The sequence below is a fragment of the Miniopterus natalensis genome, chromosome X, assembly GCF_054644295.1.
Source record: "Miniopterus natalensis isolate mMinNat1 chromosome X, mMinNat1.hap1, whole genome shotgun sequence".
In the NCBI taxonomy this organism is placed as follows: Eukaryota; Metazoa; Chordata; class Mammalia; order Chiroptera; family Miniopteridae; genus Miniopterus; species Miniopterus natalensis.
The window spans coordinates 93692736-93711326 of record NC_142103.1 but is presented as its reverse complement, the minus strand read 5'-3'; the positions used below and the strand labels follow the sequence as shown (position 1 = coordinate 93711326).

At 41.4% G+C, this 18591-nt stretch overlaps 1 protein-coding gene across 1 annotated transcript in view; it reads right to left on the bottom strand.

The window, feature by feature from the left end:
• Positions 1–5694: 5694 nt before the first annotated feature.
• Positions 5695–18591, bottom strand: part of APOO (apolipoprotein O) — a 56118-nt gene continuing 43221 nt past the window's right edge. The window contains exons 8-9 of the mRNA XM_016215401.2: positions 10336–10401; positions 5695–6392 (exon numbers count right to left, since the gene is read on the bottom strand). Of these exons, the coding sequence (XP_016070887.1) occupies positions 10366–10401 (36 nt within the window). The 3' untranslated portion in view covers positions 5695–6392; positions 10336–10365. The remainder of the gene's footprint in view (positions 6393–10335; positions 10402–18591) is intronic.

Sequence of the window (18591 nt, the reverse complement as noted above, 5' to 3'; positions counted from 1 at the left end):
AATCTATAGATTCAACACAATTCCTATTAAAACACCAATGGCATATTTCACAGATCTAGAACAAATATTCCAAAAATTTATATGGAACAAAAAAACCCCAAATATCCTCAGCAATCTTGAGAAAGAATAATACAAAGTTGGAGGGATCACACTACCTAACATCAAACTATACTACAAGGCCACTGTAATCAAAACAGCCTGGTACTGGCATAAGAACAGACATATAGATCAGTGGAACAGGGCGGAGAGCCCAGAAATCAACCCATGCCCCTATGGTCAATTAATATTTAACAGAGGAGGCAAGACCGTACAGTAGAGTAAAGACAGTCTCTTCAATAAACGGTGTTGGGAAAACTGGACAGGTACATGCAAAAAAGTGAAACCAGACCACGAACTTACACCATACACAAGAATAAACTCAAAACAGATAAAATACTTAAATGTAAGTTGCGAAACCATAAAAATCCTAAAAGAAAATATAGGCAGTAAAATCTCAGACATCTTTTGGAGCAATATTTTTGCCAATATATCTCCCAGGGCAAGGGAAAAACAACAAAAATAAACAAATGGGACTACATCAAAGTAAAAAGCTTCTGCACGGCAAAGGAAACCATCAACAAAATGAAAAGGGAGCCCACTGTATGGCACATATTTGTTAATGACACATCTGATGAGGTGTTAACTTCCAAAATTTACAAAGAACTTACACAACTCAACAGCAGAAAAAAAAAATCCAATTAGAAAATGGGCAAAGGACCTAAACAGACACTTCTCCAAAAAGGACATACAGATGGTCAAGAGACATATGAAAAAATGTTCAACGTCACTAATCATCAGAGATGCAAATTAAAACTACAATGAGGTATCACCTCACACCTGTCAGAATGGCTCCATCAACAAATAAACAAACAAGTATTGATGAGGGTGTGGAGAATGGGGACCCTAGTGCACTGCTGGTGGGAATGCAGACTGGTGCAGCCACTATGGGAAACATTGTGGAGATTCCTCAAAAAATTAAAAATGGAACTGCCTTTTGACCCAGCGATCCCACTTCTGGGAATATATCCGAAGAATCCTGAAATACCAATCAGAAAAAAAGTATGGATCCCTATGTTCATAGCAGTATTATTTACAACAGCAGCCCAAGTGCCCGTCAGTAGATGAGTAGATAAAAAAGCTGTGGGACATTTACACCATGAAATACTATGTGGTTGTAAAAAAAAAAGGAAGGATCTTGTACCCTTTGGGACAGCATAGCGGGACCTGGAGAATGTTATGCTAAGTGAAATAAGCCAGGCAGAGAAAGACAAATACCATATGATCTCACTTGTATGTGGAATCTAATGAACAAAATACTGACGCGCAAAATGGAACTGGAGGCATGGATGCATGGCACAGAGATCAGAGGGGAGAGGAGTGGGGGTGACTGGATGAAAGAAGGTGACAGGATTAGCTAAAAATGATATGCACGGCCCATGGACACAGACAACAGTGTGGTCATTGCTAGGGGTGGGGGGTGCGGGGGTGGGTAGTGGGTGGAGGTGGGTAAAGGGGGGGAAATGGGGGACATCTGTAATAGTGTCAACAATTTTTAAAAAGTCAAACAGTTACCACTAACTGTTGCAAAAAACAGAATGCCACTGCCTCCCTCTTTCCATCCCTTCCTCGTGTGCTAATGCCATCTTCAAAATTCCCCTCCTCTTGTATTCCTGGGGGTTCAGGAGAAAGTCATGTACGTATTCTTACACTATCATTACTTGAAGAGATACACTATCATGTAGAAGAGATACAGAAGATAAATTAGACAGCTCATATTTTCCCTGTAGTGAACAAAACATTTAAAACCATTCCTCCAACCACACTCAAATTTGGGGTAACAAAATCCCAGGACTCACTAGGACTTCACTTTTGAGTGTCCGGAGCAGTCTCTAAATCCTATTTCTCTCCATCTTTGCCTTTGTCTTTTTCTCCCACCTGTCCTGTCCTATCACTCCCAAGACAGGCCAGTGCGGAAGGATTGACTGAGTCTGCAAACACTGAGTCTGAAGACTATTTCACAGGTTGTGGGTGGGCAGGGAGAAGTCACTTCCTTTGCTACCCTTCTGCCTTCCAGAGCCCCAGCGAAAGTCCAACAACAAAGCTCTAGAGTTGGTTAAGAGCATAGTGGCCCTTAAATGTGAAATACAGGCGGCTCATTCGGCACTGCTCAGCAAACTAAATGTGAAATGCTGAAACGCTTGCCTTATGAAAACAAGCTTTTTCTCCCTCCAGAAATTTCCTTGGCTATCATTTCACAAACATAAATAAGCCTGAACTTCGGTCATGTGTGGAGTTTGAACTAATTGTACCTTTAGAACTATGAGCCAGCTAATTACTGACTTGAAATTTGAACCCTAACAGAAGGGAAACAAAACATCAGACAGGAGGTATGCAGGGCGAAAACCAGAACCTCAAGGAAGTTTCTTCCAAACAGTGGGGAATGAAACCATTATTTCAAATATTTACCTTAATTAAAATTAAGCCTTGGGTGGGAGTTTAGTCCCACAAATATATTGCTGGTCCCCCTGACAGTGGTTTTTGCATTAGACTGGGTGGGTGCATTGAATTAGGAGGTGAAAACTTTAGCGTACTGCATGGACACTACTAATGACAAGAAAATTGGTTTCTCTAAATGTCAAGCCTTCCCCAAAAGATGACAGGACAATGACGAGAACAGAATCTGTCTCTTTTCCCACTGAATTCAAGGACTCTGAATTTTATCTGTAAACTAATAAAAACCAGTAATACTACCTGGCCTACCTTTAACTGTCATTGACTGGGTAGTAAACCACAAACAAGCCCTATTTTTCCATCTGGGTATGTGAACACAGGCATTTGCCTTGACTCTGAATTTTCCTTAGGCCACCGGAACATAATGTCAATGACCCATCAGGGAAGTGCTGCTGGGCTGCGATCCAGCAGCGCACTTAGGACAAAAACTGCTGACCCAGTAGCCCAGGCACCTGCTACACCACTGCCCAGGTGGGGGGTCCTTCCTTCCTATTACTACTGTTTTGATTTGTCCCAAGAGGTGACACAGGCGACAAGATTGATGAAGACATTCTTTAGTGCTGCTACTCCCTTTTTTCCCCACTGAAGCAATTGCTTTTAAATATTGATTTCCTACAAACTAATTTTTCTTAGGACTCCAATTACCACATTATCGCTGAGACATTTGTCCCTTCAGATGAGCTGAAATCACTCTGCATGGTAGGGAACATTCCCTCCAAACTCCCTGAAGTTATTCGAATGGAACTATGTTGACTAGGTGACAGATAAACTGGATTGAGATTCATAGTTTTATTATAAGGAGAAATGGTCATAAGAAACAGAATAAAAAGTAGAAACGTGCCCTACGCGGGTGTAACTCAGTGGTTAGAGCATCGGCCCACATACTGAAGGGTCACAGGTTCGATTACCGGTCAAGGGCACGTACCTGGTTTGCAGGTTTGATCCCCAGCCCCGGTTGGGGCGCGTGAGGGAGGGAACCGATGGATGTGTCTCTCTCACATCAATGCTTCTCTCTCTCTCTTTCTTTCCCCCTCTCTCTCCCTTCCACTCTCTCTAAAAGTCAATGGAAAAAATATCCTCAGGTAAGGATTAACAACAACGAAAAGGGTAAACATTAAGTAGAGTATTTCTTCGGGAAAGAGAAAAGCAGTACAAACACACTGAGGTCAGGAGTAAGCCGAGGAAGAACAGGTGTAAAATAGCACTCTGAAAAGTAAAAAGAGCTGGAGAAATGCAACATATTATGATATGCAAATTTTATACTCCCTACAGTTGGGTGTTCATGGAAGGCATGCAAAACGCATTAAATACAAAAGAAGGCAGTGCTGGACACAAAAACGACAAAAGGGAAAAACCATAGTATAAAGGGTAACTGAGTTACACTTGCTGGGAGGTGAGTCCCCTGCTGTCCTAGATACAGGCCAGGTACCACCAGGAGCCGGCTCTGTGACCTCAACCTCTACACCCACTTTGGAGTTAAGAGGTTTGAAGGCCATGTTTCAATATTGAATAAATGGTTAAAAAGGGGAAGTAATACCTTACAGTTAGGAGGCACTCAAACACCTTTTTTTTAAATCCTCACCTGAGGATATTTTTAAAAAATCAAATTTATTATTTATTTTGTTCTGTTTTACTGGCATAAAGGTAATACATATCTTTTTTTTTAATATGTCTTTATTGATTTCAGAGAGAGGAAGGGAGAGGGAGAGGGAGAGGGAGAGAGAGGGAGAGAGAGAAACATCAATGATGAGAGAGCCATTGATCGGCTGCCTCCTGCACACCCCCCACTGGGGATTGAGCCTACAACCCGGGCATGTGCCCTGACCGGGAACTGAACCCCGATCTCCTGGATCCTAGGTTGATGCTCAATTGCTGAGCCACACGGGCCAGGCCTGAGGATATTTTTTCCATTGCTTTTCCGAAAGAATGGTAGAGAAAGAAACATTGATGTGAGAGACGCATTAATTGGTTGCCTCCCACGTGCACGCCCACTGGGGCCAGGGATGGAGCCTGCAACTGAGGTATGTACCCTTGGCCAGAATCAAACCCGGGACCCTTCAGTCTACGGGCCAATGCTCTAACCACTGAGCAAGACCGGACAGGGCTCAAACACCTTTTGATTACTGACCCTGAGCGTGCTGTGATGCGGACCGCTTCTTCATCGTCTCTAGATCAGGCAATCTCAAGAACGAGGAAACTCATGGAATCTGTACTTTCTGGAGGTGATGCAGGAGCCAAGCCAATGGGAAAGGCTGGAAATAACAATATAATGAGATATTATAATTTAGGTACAGCTTTAATATATTGAAATGATTAGTATAGTAACACAAAAGTAATTCAGCATAAAAGGAAGTAAAAGACTGCTGGGTCACTAGCAGGATTATTCTAGGCATCAAAGTGCTTCAACTCATTAATCCGGTAACAATGCTGGCACCATTGCTGCTATTTTGAATGTCAAATATATTTAATATTAACATGTGCACGGTCTATTTGCGCACATATATATTTTAATATATCTTTATTGATTTCAGAGAGAGGAAGGGAGAGGGAGAGAGAAACATCAATGATGAGTCATCGATCGGCTGCCTCCTGCACGCCCCTGACTGGGGATGGAGCCCGCAACCCGGGCATGTGCCCTGACTGGGAATCGAATCCCGATCGCCTGGATCCTAGGTCGATGCTCAACTGCTGAGCCACGCCCGGCCGGACTCTATTTGCATATTACTGTCTTACCAACTGCTATCAATTCTGGAAGGTCAATAATTAGGAATTAAATTGATGTTACAGGAATATAAAAATGACTTTTAACTTCCAAATCGGATTGAAGTTTGGAAATTCTCAACTCTCTTTCACATACTGTTCCCCGCCCATCCTTCCTGGCTGGCTGACACGTCAAAAGAGGCGCCTGCCATTCCCACCAGCACTGGGAACATGGAGTTCAATAAGCTGTGCATTCGGGGCCACAAAGGCGAACATGAGGCCACCATACAAAGAACCCCCACACACAAGCACAGGGCATTCCCGTTCCCACACCAGCAGAAGACAAAGCCTACTTCATTAGGCTTCTCCCACTGGCACTGAAGTGGGAGCTCTGTACGGGCCCGAGGCAACACCACACGGGCTCCCATCGCTGTTTTCTTTGGTATGCCTGCTCATCAGTGCCAGGCAGGCTGTTACTTACAGGTTTTGTTCCCTGTGCTGGCTATCGAAGCGCTGTCTCTTGGCTCCAGAGCTGCTCTTGACTCGACTCTGTTTTGGGCACAGACTGCAGATTGCCAGCTGATACTGCTCTAAGGAGAGTTAATGGTTTTCACACACACTCCCCCCCACACAAACACATGTACATTCAGAGATATACACAATACATGTCACACATACATACACTCAGAGACATACCACATACACACCACACATACCCCACATACATGTATACTCAGAGGCACACATTACACACACACCACATACATGTGCACACATGCACTCAGATATACACACACACATACATGTATACTCAGAGATACACACAGGCACTAGATACACTTAAACTGTCATTCCATAATATCAGAATAGAAAAAAGCAGAGCAACTTTTTTTAACTTGGAACTTTAATTATGTACATAAATAGCAACATGAGAACAAGAAGTTCTAAGGCTTGTACATTCTGTAGGTGAAAAGATTTCAGATTAGTCCCTTTGTTATGTGGCATCACCCAAGGTAACAAAGAGGCCTAGTTTAGGTTTTCCTGAAGAAGAAAGCCAGTTGCTATATTCAATACTGACTTCTCTTCCATTCTTCTGTAGAAATACTGGTTTATTGTATGGAGTTTCCAATGTTCACCTACAACTGAAAGAAAAAAAATAAGTAAACTGTGCCAGAAAAAATAAAAACAACTCTACAATTTTGCAGTTTGAAAATTCTTTAGGTTTACATAGAGAAATCATAACAAATATTTACATTACCATTATATGACCATGAGGCTCATAAGGAGCAAGAGCAAAGTGTAATTATTCCCATTTTACAGACAGGTAAACTAAATGTCAGAAAGGTTTTGTGTTTCATCAATACTACATTCAGATTCTTGACTGGCTGTGTACCTGAGCTAATTAAACTGATGGATGGATTTATAAATAAAAAATAAATGCCTAGCCCTGGTCGGTATGGCTCAGCTGGTTGAGTGTTGTCCTGTGCACCAAAAGGTGGTGGGTCCAATTCCCAGTCAGGGAACATACCCAGGTTGCAGTTCGATCCCTGGTTGAGGTGCATGCAGGAGGCAACCAATCAATGTTTCTCTCTCACATCGATGTTTCTCTCTCTGTGTCTCTGTGTCTCCCACACTCCCTTACACTCTCTCTAAAAAAATCAATGGAAAAAATATCCTCGGGTGAAAATTAACAAAAAATTACTATAAACTGGAAACAACCTATATTAATAAGGATTCTATAGATCATGGTAGTCCATACTAGGAAATTATTATGCAGCTAAAGGAGGAACGAGGTAGATCTACAAGTACCAACAGGGAAGGATGTACACAATATATTAAGTGAAAAAAGGCAAGTTCATTCATTCCATATAGTTAAACACAGCACTGTCTATGAAGTATTCTTACCAAACAATTGAACCTAAATCTGATTAAGCCTTTAGATCCATCAGTTTATAGGAAATGCAGAGAAGAGAGGAACCAAGAGATAAACACAATGACACTAAATGGATGTGCTCAGCCACAGCCACAGCATGGGAAATTCTAAAGGACAAATAAGCCGAGGTTTTCAACAAATAAACGCCAAGAGAAAAATGAGGGAGAAGGACCTATTACAGTTTAAAAGGGATTTAAGAGACCTATCAGTCAAATGCAGTGAGCTGATCTTGCTTAGATCCTGATTCAAACAAACCAAGTATAAAGGTTATTAATGAGACAATCAGGGAAGTCTGCATACTGTCTGGTTATTAGATGATATTAAGGAGTTAATGTTAATTTCTTCAGGTGTGATACTATTGTGATATTTGCCCTCATGGAGTTTCCAGTGTTCTCCTAAAATAATACAAGGACTATGATCGCATTCGGTCAAAAAAGCAAAAGCATGTATAGAGGCATATTCACCCACAGGGAAACCAGCTGGGATGATGTAACAGAATATTAAGAGATTACCTCCAGGAAAGGAAGAAAAGGCAAGTTTAAAACTATTTATCTAAAAAATTTTCTTTACATAAATATATATCACTTGTATAATTAAAAATACATCTCTAATAAAGATCTAAAAAAATAATGAAATCAAGGCTATGTATAAGTTGAACTCTGGCCCAGAATTTTTAATATGTTTTTACTGATTTCAGAGAGAGGAAGGGAGAGGGAGAGAGAGAGAAACATCAATGATGAGAGTCATTGCTGCCTCCTGCACGCCCCCGACTGGGGATCGAGCCAGAAACCAGGGCATGTGCCCTGACTGGAAATCGAACCAGGATCTCCTGGATCCTAGATCGATGCTCAACCGCTGAGCCATGCCATCTAGGCTGGCCCAGAATATTTTTCACACGGTTTCCCTTTATGCCATGTCTCATTGTCCTTGTACAGAAAGATAATTCAGTGAAAACTCTCTGGAGGACAAGTGTATCTTCCTCACTGCTCGCCCTCTAGTCTGTCTTCTAACTGCACATCGGATGCACATCTGGTCCCACTCGCCAGAGATGCCGATTCTGGGGCGGGGCCTAGGCCTCTGCCTTTTAACGAGCTCCCCAAGTAATTTGTTTGTATAACATAATTTGAGACCTGCTGACTTGGGGTGACTATATGAAGAGCCGTCATGTGAAAGCGGATCTGAATTTGTTTTCTGTGGACCCTGATGCAGGATCAGGACCACTGTGTAGGAGTTAAAAGGAGGCATATTTTTGCTTAGTATAAGAAACAGCTTCCTAAAAATCAGAACTATCTAAAGATGGCTGCCCTGTGAGGTGAGTTCTCTATCAGTGGAGGTGAAAAGTGGGAACACACACTTGAGGCTGGGAGTTGGGCGAGATGACCCTTCTCAGATTCAAAGATTATATGATTGTCTAGGTCTCCAAAATTAGGGAGAGAGCTTGAGAAAGAAAATCCTCAAACCTGGGGCTTTCATGAATTTTAAATCACAGCCATAATTTACAATAAATGTAACACTAATATAAAAATGTTTTATTATAAAAGAAAACTCATATTCATTGTGGAAAATTTAAAAATACAGAAAGTTATATAAAAGAAAAAATATAAAAATCATCTATAATTCTAATATAAAAAGATATATACAGTAGTCCCCCTTACCTGCAGGGGATACGTTCCTAGACCCCCAGTGGATGCCTGAGATTGGGGATAGGACTGAACTCTATATATACTATGCTTTTTCCTAGATATGCATAGCTATGATAAAGTTTCATTTACACATTAGGCACAGTAAGAGACTGACAAGAACAATAACAAAATAGAACAATTAGAACAAAATACTGCAATAAAAGTTATGTGATCATAGTCTCTCCAATATCTTACTGTACTATAGGTACAGCACAGATAAGTAGGACCAAAGGATGATTCAAGTCCCGGGCAGGACAGAGCAGGATGGCACAAGATTTCATCACACTGCCCAGAACTTGTAAATTGTTTATTTCTGGAATTTTCCATTTAATATTTTTGGACCATAGTTGACCAAAAGTAACTGAAACCATGAAAACTGAAGTTGTGGATAAGGAGGAACTACTTAAATATTTTGCTGTATTTCCCGGTCTTTACCCTTTCTAAAAATGCATCATACTATCACCCTAGCTCAGTTGGTTAGAGCATCGTCTGGATACACCAATACTGTGGCTTTGATCCCCAGTCAGGGCACATACAGGAAGAAACCCATGAATGCATGGGTAAGTGGGACAACAAACTCATCTCTCTCTGTTTCTCTCTCTTCCTCTCTCTCAAATCAATCAATAAAATTTTTTTTTAAAAGTATCATACTATCCTGTTCTTCCTCCACTTAACAATCGTGTACATGTTCCCATGCAATTAAATATTATTAAAACATAGTAACATTCCTCTTTATGGATATACCATGATTGAGCCATTTGCCTGCAGTTGAATATTTAGATTGTTTCCAAATTCAATACAGTCTAATTACCAGGAAATCACAAGGGCTAGCATACAATTTTTAATATGCACACAAAATAATATTAATATAATCAGTGTTTTGTACGTAGGTACTCGATGAGTAAATATTAAACAAATGAATGAAAATAGTGAATTGAGTATGAGACCAGAAGAAATAAAACTCATTTTCTGACTTCATCTGATATCATCCTAAATTTCTCCAGCCTTAGGCTACTCAATCTTTACAGAATACTTACACCCATGAGCTCCCTGTGTCAATTACAATAACATCTCTATATAATTTTGAATTTCTCTACAACAGTCATACAGTCAACAAATGTATAATGAATGACTATTAGATGAGTACAAGTGTACTAACTATAGTGAAGTTTGAAAAAAAGAAACCTAAGTAATGGCATTTTTTTAATTGTTTGAAATCATAAATCACAACTGTCAAGTTCTGGCTTGTCCAAAAAACCCAGGTAAATCTCAGGAACAAACACAATTATATAAGTCATGGCACTTAAACCCAGAAATTAAAGATGGAATGAAACATTGTCCTGACCCTATGTTTCCATATAAAGTTGAAACTGCTATAATTAATTTATAGAATTAAATTAATTAAAGACAGCTCATTTTAGCTGGTGCTAACAATGCTAAAAATAACCACAGAGTTTTCCTATTCTTTACCTGATTCAAATGGGCAGAACATGGAGTATTCTACTTATTTCCAGGTGAATTCTTCACATTTCCTGGCTTGTAAAACAAAAAGTAAGAATATTAGTACAGTTTGAAAAGAAATAGTGAAACTTCTAAAGAAACAGAAGAACACCTCAAAGTGCCAGTCTTCAGCATTTGGCTGATATAAACACTAAATATTATTATAATGCAAAGTGACCCATTTCTCAGTAAACTTAAGGAATTACTAAGACTCCTGGAGGGCCCTGCTGCAGAGAGTGACTTAGGCACAGAGGAGAACAGGAAATAAAGCTCCATCAAATCTCACTATACAAAGTCAGGCCAACAGCTGATTCTGTTAAAAAAAATCAAATCAATAGTGAAAAGATTCCTTTACTACTTCATTCTATGGTCATTGTTAAAGGTTTTATAACTATGGGGATGCGTCCTGTAGGTGCTCTGCTCTGTGTATCATCCACCATAGGGGCCAAATCACAAAACATGTTTATTCTGAAAGAGCTTATAATCGGACCACACCCATTCTGCCTGACTGCCATCTGGGAACATATAATTAGGTCATGTCATCCATGAGAAGCGATGTAGGAAAGTTTCTAGTGGGCGAAGTTTATGTGCTACATGTTTAAGCCTTACTTTCTTTCCTCTATGTTTTTAAGACTTTAATTCTAAAAACACGTTAGTAAGACTTCACGTACATCAAGGATCTGAGCTCTCATGAGATGGCAACCTGAAAAACACTAAGCTACAGTTAAGAGGGCAATGGGGCTGTGATCTGTGGCTCAGACCTGGTGCAGGTTCTCCTATCCATGGGTGAAGGGGGGTGGTGAGAAAGCGCAAACATGTGACTAATCCTATAAGTTCCGAGCATGGTTTCTAGGCAGCTTCAGGCTTACTGGAGTGGTTGAGAAATGGCCTCTGAGCATGGGGATCAAACACCCCGGCGTGCCCAAGTTATACTGGTTTATACCCACTGTCCTAGCATAATTAATAGCGCCTCCTTTTGCTCTCTAGCGTATTCTAGTTGGGATGATAAATTACATGGTCACCCTATCTACAAACCATATCCACTTGAAGACTGAGTTCTGGAGAACAAGGCCATATGTACCCAGCCTACTTGTTGCTCTGAACAGGGTTCTACAGGACTCTCTGCCCGTGTGCCTTACTCTATTCTTCCTGAGACACTTTCTCTCTCTCTCTCTCTCTCTCTCTCTCTCTCTCTCACACACACACACACACACACACACACACACACACACACACACACACAGCCACAGAGGCCTTCCTGCTATTGCCCTTCCCACTTGCCAAGCTCATTCCTGGGATGAGACCTTTACAAAATGTACCCCTTGACCTAACCGACCAGTCCTGATTTCCGCCTGGCTAAATGCTACTCGTCCTTTAGATGGGCTCTCCCCTGCCCGCTGCCCTTTGATTTAGAGAAGAACCTTTCATTCATCTTCACAGCACCCACGAGCTTCCTGACCTGTGTAAATCTTTCACTCACGTCTGAATCCTTCACTAATACATAAGCCTCATGAGGGCACAATATCCCTAGTGTCTTCTAACACACGGCATTCAAACATTTGTATGAAAAAAGCTTGGGCATGTAATTAATGAAGAACAAAAGGAGTTAAAAAGACCTTATGGAGCCCTGGCCGGTTTGGCTCAGTGGTTAGAGCGTTGGCCTGTGGACTGAAGGGTCTCGGGTTCGATTCCAGCCAAGGGCACGTACCTCAGTTGCAGGCTCTATCCCCGGCCCCGGTTGAGGCGTGTGCCAGAGGCAACCAACAATGTGTGTGTCTCTCTCTCTCACTCTCCCTTCCACTCTCTCTGAAAAGTGATGGAAAAAATATCCTTGGGTGAGGGTAAAAAAAAATGAGGCTCATGGAGGTGAGATAACCATGTCCAACAATTGGGTCTGTCATAAAAACTATGTGGTTCTCTACCGAGCTAAACATACTTTAGGTCTGAATTACCTTAACATAATGCTTGTCAAATATTTCTAGTGACATTCTTATATATTCTACTATCTATACTTGCCAGCATCTTAATCTCAAAAATATACAATGCTAAAATCATAAGCTTTTTTATCTTTTGGACATTAAGAAAATGGGCACATAAAAACATTCTTCTGGTTGAGGAAAACAACTCTGTTGCTAGGAAAATTGTTCTTGTTTGGTTACATATCACTTATAGTATAACAAAACATGACTTTCAAGTATCTCACTAAAGAAATATTGAGCCCATCCACTGTACTACAAACCAGATCTCTCTTGGCAGAAACCTCCATGATCTCAGAAAAAACAACCTTCTGACTTCAAAAGACAGTTTGTGATTTAGCACAAGCCATTTTCAGAAAAATAATTTTATTTAAAATATTTTACAACTCGATCATTCTCCTTATACTCTAATTTAAATACATATTGGGTTTCATTGTTTTTTAGTAATCAATACACTTATTTAACCCAACATATCTAAAATATTATTTCAACATATAACCAATGTAAAAATAATGAGACAGTTCACACTCTTTTTATTTCTAGTGTGTCTTCTACATTTGCTGCGGTGTGGATTTATGCTTATAGCGCACCTCGATTCCGATTAGCTACAGTTCAAGTACTCAACAGCTAGTGGCTGCCACAGTGAACTACACAGGGCGAGAGGAGTAAGCTAAACAGCACTGGGATGGTTAGTTTTATGTGTCAACTGAGCTACCCTACAGCAGAAGACTCACAGCAGAAAAGTCGTGTTTGTCCACAAACATGAATGATAATTTTTATTAGCAAAACTGAAACGTTTGTTTTAATCAAAACATTTCTTTCTAATTAGCATGCGCCGCCATGTGAAGAGGGGTTTCCAGCCAAACCCTTGCGTACAGCAGTCCGCGGAACTGTCTGAGTCTCTCGCCAGATGAATTACTCTGATCAATGACTTAACTTTTCCAAAATGCAGTTTCCTCATTTGGAAACTGGGATAAAAACAGAACCTTCCTCATGGACTCTTCAGGAGCAGAGTTCGGCGGCGCCCAGGGCCAAGTTCACAGCAAGTGCTCAACAAACATTATCTTTCCTAGGTGGCAGGCCGCTTAGCTTTTTGGATGAGGAAATAAAAGGACAGAGGAGATTAAAGCTGGCTGCAGACGGAGTGGACCTACCTCGACACTCTCCCAGGACCAAACAGGAATTACAACTAAAATACAGAAAAATCACCCTGAATAATCAACTGCAACTGCAGAAGAGCTGGGGAGCACCCTCATAACCAAGGAGGAAAAGGGGAGACCGCACAGAGACTGGTAGGAAGTGTGGAGGCGCAAGAGCACTGGCTGGGCTCCCACAGGCAGCAGCTGAAGGTCCCGGGGGAGATCTCAGCCAGGGGGGTTCCCACTGAGGACTCTGGGGCCTAAACCCCACACTGGGCTTCCCAGCCAAGAGCACCAGAACTGAGAAAGGTGCCCACATAACATCTGGCTGTGAAAAGCAGCCGGGTTTCTGTCTGCCAGGGAGAGACGGCTGGAAACACAGGTTCCCTCTTAAAGGGCTAATGCACAAAGTTTCCTGTGCAGCCACTTACCTTGAGCTCCAGCAGAGGGAGGGAAGAATGGACTGGAGCAGTGTGAGGAGAATCCAGGGTTTTGGGCTCTGGAGACAGAGCTCAGAGGGCACCCCTCTGCATTCCTGTGCTGAGTCATTCTCCCATACCTTCCAAGAAGCTTTTGCCAGAGGGGGAAGCGATTGCCCCACCCTGCTGGAAAACCTCTCGCCCTACCCAGAGGAGTTTCTATAGCTCGAGGCTCATTAAGAGAATCAGATTAATTAGCCTACAGCCGGAGGCAGACTTCAGGGTCCTTTGAGTTTTTGCCTGATCTGATTCTGGACCTGGGCCTTGGAAAAGCAGACTTTGGTGTGCGTCTTGGTCCTGTCCAAATGCACCCAGCCCCAACAGAGAGGACCTCAAGCCGTGGGTTGTTGATAGCTCCAAACAGAGTACTCAAGGCTAGTCACAAACATCGTCTGACATTGGCCTGCACCAGGGACCCTCCAAAAAAACTGAGTCTCCTAGCAGGCCTACCTAATACATAGAAACAAACCCAAAGAGGCCACCAAAATGGGGAGACAAAAAAACAAGCCCCAAATGAAAGAACAAGAGAAGTCTCCAGAAAAAGAGCTAAATGAGACAGAGATAAGCAATCTATCAGATATAGAGTTCAGAATACTGATTGTAAGAATGCTCAACAGCATGAAGAAAAGATATGGAAACTATGAAGGGAATTAAGAATGACAGCAGAAACAAAGAATACATTGGAAGAAATAAACATCAGATTAGAGGAAGCTGAGGATCAGATCAGTGAATTAAGAGGACGGGGTAGAAAAAAATCACTCAATCAGAGATCCAAAAAGAAAAAGCAATTAACAAACCAGAGGACAGTTTAAGGGAGCTATGGGACAACATGAAATGTAACAATATTAGCAACACAGGAGTACCAGAAGAGGTAGAAAGTAAGCAAGGGTTAGAGAACCTATTTGAAGAAATAATGGCAAAAAACTTCCCTAACCTGGTGAAGGAAAAAGTCACACAAATTCAGGAGGCACAGAGAGTCCCAAGCAAGAAGGACCCAAAGAGGCCCACACCCACACACATCATAATTAAAATGCCAAAAGTTCAAAACAGAGAATATTAAAGGAAGCTAGAGAAAAGCAATCTGTTACCTACAAAGGAGCTCCCATAATGCTGTCAGCTGACTTCTCATCAGAAACTCTACAGGCCAGAAGGGAATGCCATGAAGTATTCAAGGTAATGCAAAACAAGGATCTGAAACCAAGACTACTCTATCCAGCAAGACTATCATGGTGAAATAAAGATAGATGGTGAAATAAAGAGCTTCCCAGACAAAAAAAAGGCTAAAGGAGTTTATCACCACCAAACCAGCATTGCAGGAAATGTTAAAGGGACTGCTGTAATAATAAGAAATAGAGAAACAGGCATAAAGAATTAAAATGGCAATAAATAAGGAGCTATCCATAATAACTTTAAGGACTTTAAGGGACAGATCAACAGCAATAGAGTCATAGTTGTGGACTTTAACACACCACTGATTTCCACTGGATAGATCTTCCAGATAAAAAGATAACACAGAAACAGTGACTAAATCACTAGATCAGATGGATTTAACTGATATTTACAGAACATTTCACACCAAAGCTGCAGAATATACATTATTGTCAAGTGCACATGCATCATTCTCAAAGATAAGCCACATATGTTGGGACACAAAACCAGTCTCTACAAATTCAAGAAGATTGAAATCATATCAAGCATCTCAGATCACAAGAGCATGAAATTAGAAATCAACTACAGTAAACACACTCAAAAACATTCAAACACATGGAGGCTAAATAACATGTTACTAAACAATGAATGGGTTTCCAACAAGAAACCCATTAAGAAAGAAATCAAAAACTTCCTGAAAACAAATGAAAATGAACACACAACAACCCCAAATCTATGGGACACAGTGAAAGCAGTCCTAAGAGGGAAGTTCATAGCACTGCAGGCCTACCTCAAAAGGCCAAAAAAAAATTTAGTAAACTATCTAACCCTACAACTTAAAGAATTAGGAAGCTCCCCTGTGAAGCCATTGGACCAGGGCTTTTGTTTGCTGGGAGTTTTTTTTATTACTGCTTCAATTTCATCAGTTGTTATTAGCCTATTCAGGTTTTCTGATTCTTCCTGATTCAGTTTTACATGATCTCATTCATATGTGAAATCTAATAAACAAAATAGACTGAGGAACAAAATAGATCCAGAGGCATAAAAGCATGGAACAGACTGATGAATCTCAGTGGGAAGGAAGGAGTGGGGGAGTGGGTAGGGAGAGATTAATCAAAGAACTTATATGCATATATGCAAAACCCATGGTGAAGGCCTGGGAGCAGGGTGTATTCAGGGTGAAGGGGATCAATGGGGGGAAAAAGGGGGAATATCTGTAATACTTTCAACAATAAAGATAAATTTTAAAAAATAAAAAATAAAAGGGTAAATGACCTGTTAAAGACTCCAGTGAAATTCCAGTTCACTAAATGTGGCAGGTAGAATAATGCTCCCCCTCCCCTGCAAGATGTCTGCATCCTAATCCTGGAACCTATGACTGTGTTACTTTACAGGGCAGAGGAGAATTAAGGTGGTAATGGAATTAAGGTTGCTAATCAGCTAACCTTACAATGGGAGATTATCTTGGATTATCTGGGTGGGTCCAATGGAATCACATACATTCCTATAGTCTAAAACAGAGGCAGAAGATGGGGTCAGAGAAATGGGAAATAAAAAGGACTCAACCTGCCTGGCTGGAGTGGCTCAGTTGGTTGAGAGTTGTCCCATGCACCGAAAGGCTGCCGGTTCAATTTCCAGTCAGGGAACATGCCCAGGTTGTAGATTTGATCCCATCAGGAAGCGTACAGAAAGCAACCAATAGATGTTTCTCCCTCACATCGATATTTTTCTCTCTCTCTCTCCCTCTCTATAATAAAAAGGACTCAAGTGAGGCTGGTGTGGCTCAGTGGTTGAGCATCAACCCATGCACCAAGAAGTTGCCAGTTGATTCCTGGTCAGGGCATGTGCCTGGGTTGCAGGCTTGTTCCCCAGTATGGGGCGTGCAGGAGGCAGCAGCCGATTGATGTTTCTCTCTCATTGATGTTTCCATCTCTCTCTTCCTCTCCCTTCCTCTCTAAGATCAATAAAAACATTTAAAAAAGGACTCAACCTGCAGTAATTGGCTTTTAAGATGGAGGAGGAGGGCTATGATCCCAGGAATTGTGCAACCTCTAGAAGCTGGGGAAAGTCCCTCAGCTGACAGAAAAACAGATCTTGGGCCTATAAGTGCAAGGAACTGAATTCTGTCAAAAACCTAAATGAGCAGGATTCTCCCCTAGACGCTCCAGAAGGGACTGCAGCCCTGCTGACACCTTGATTTAGCACCAGGTTTCTGACCTAGAGTCTAAGATAATAAATTTGTATTACTTTCAGCCAGTAAGTTTGGGGTCATTTGTTACACAGTAATAAAAATCTAAAACATTGATAGGAGGACTCTTGATTAATGGGGATAAGCCCTATGGCTTCCTTTTCCATCAGATGTTATCTTGTCAGGCAGAAGTGAAAATGTGCAGTGTCATATGACATCTATCATGGCTAGCTTGCTAGTCTGTCCATTTTATGTGTTTCTCACATGGCTAATCTCACTTAATCCTCAAAACGGCCCCCATGAGCTACTTCCCCGATTTCCCAGAGCTCTGGAGCAGTTTGCAAAAGGTTTCCAGTCTTGTAAGAGGTGGGGCAGGGAGAGAGCCTGGCACACTCACTGTGGATTCCACTCTCTTGGTCTCCAGGTCCACCTTCTCTGATACCAAAAGTGTATACCTTTCAAAACAGATGATCATTTTTTTCAGGATTACTAAACTTTTAAAAAATATATATCTTTATTGATTTCAGAGAGGAAGGGAGAGGGGGAGGAGGAGGGAGGGAAGGAGGAGGGGGGGGGAGAGAGAGAGACATCAGTGATGACAGAGAGTCACTGATCGGCTGCCTCCTGCATGCCCTGACTGGGGATCGAGCCCGCAGCCCAGGCATGTGACCTGACCAGGAATTGAACCGGTGACCTCTTGGTTCATGGGTCAATGCTCAACCACTGAGCCACATCGGCCAGGCTCTTATTTTTGTTTTTATTTTATTGTGGTGAAAACACTTAATATAAGATCTACCCTCCTGACAAATTTTAAGTGCATAATACAGTAGTGTTAACTATAGACATAGTGTTGTACAGCAGATCTCTAGAAGGTAGTTATCTTATATACCCACTGAACAACTCCCCATTTCTCTCTGCCCCAGCCCCTGGCAACCGCCATTCTACTCTCAGCTTCTGCTGAGTTTGATTTTAGATACTTCATATAAGTGGAATTATGCAATATTTCTCCTGTGACTGGCTTATTTCAAAGATGATTATTTTAAATCATTTAAATAGCATAACTTATAGCTATACTGGAGTGTGTTTAGAAGGCTAAAGAATTTCAAATAGAGGAAGAGAAAGCAGGACATATTTACACAGGGTGGTGGCTTCTGCTTCCCTTTAATATTCCCACTAAGGCAGCAAGGGCCTGAATACAACTATTTAAAACTCAGCTTCAGAAGTTCGACTCAGTTTTCAAGTTAGTAACGAGTTTATATATTTCCTTATATTTTCCTGCCCTTTAAAGAATTAAG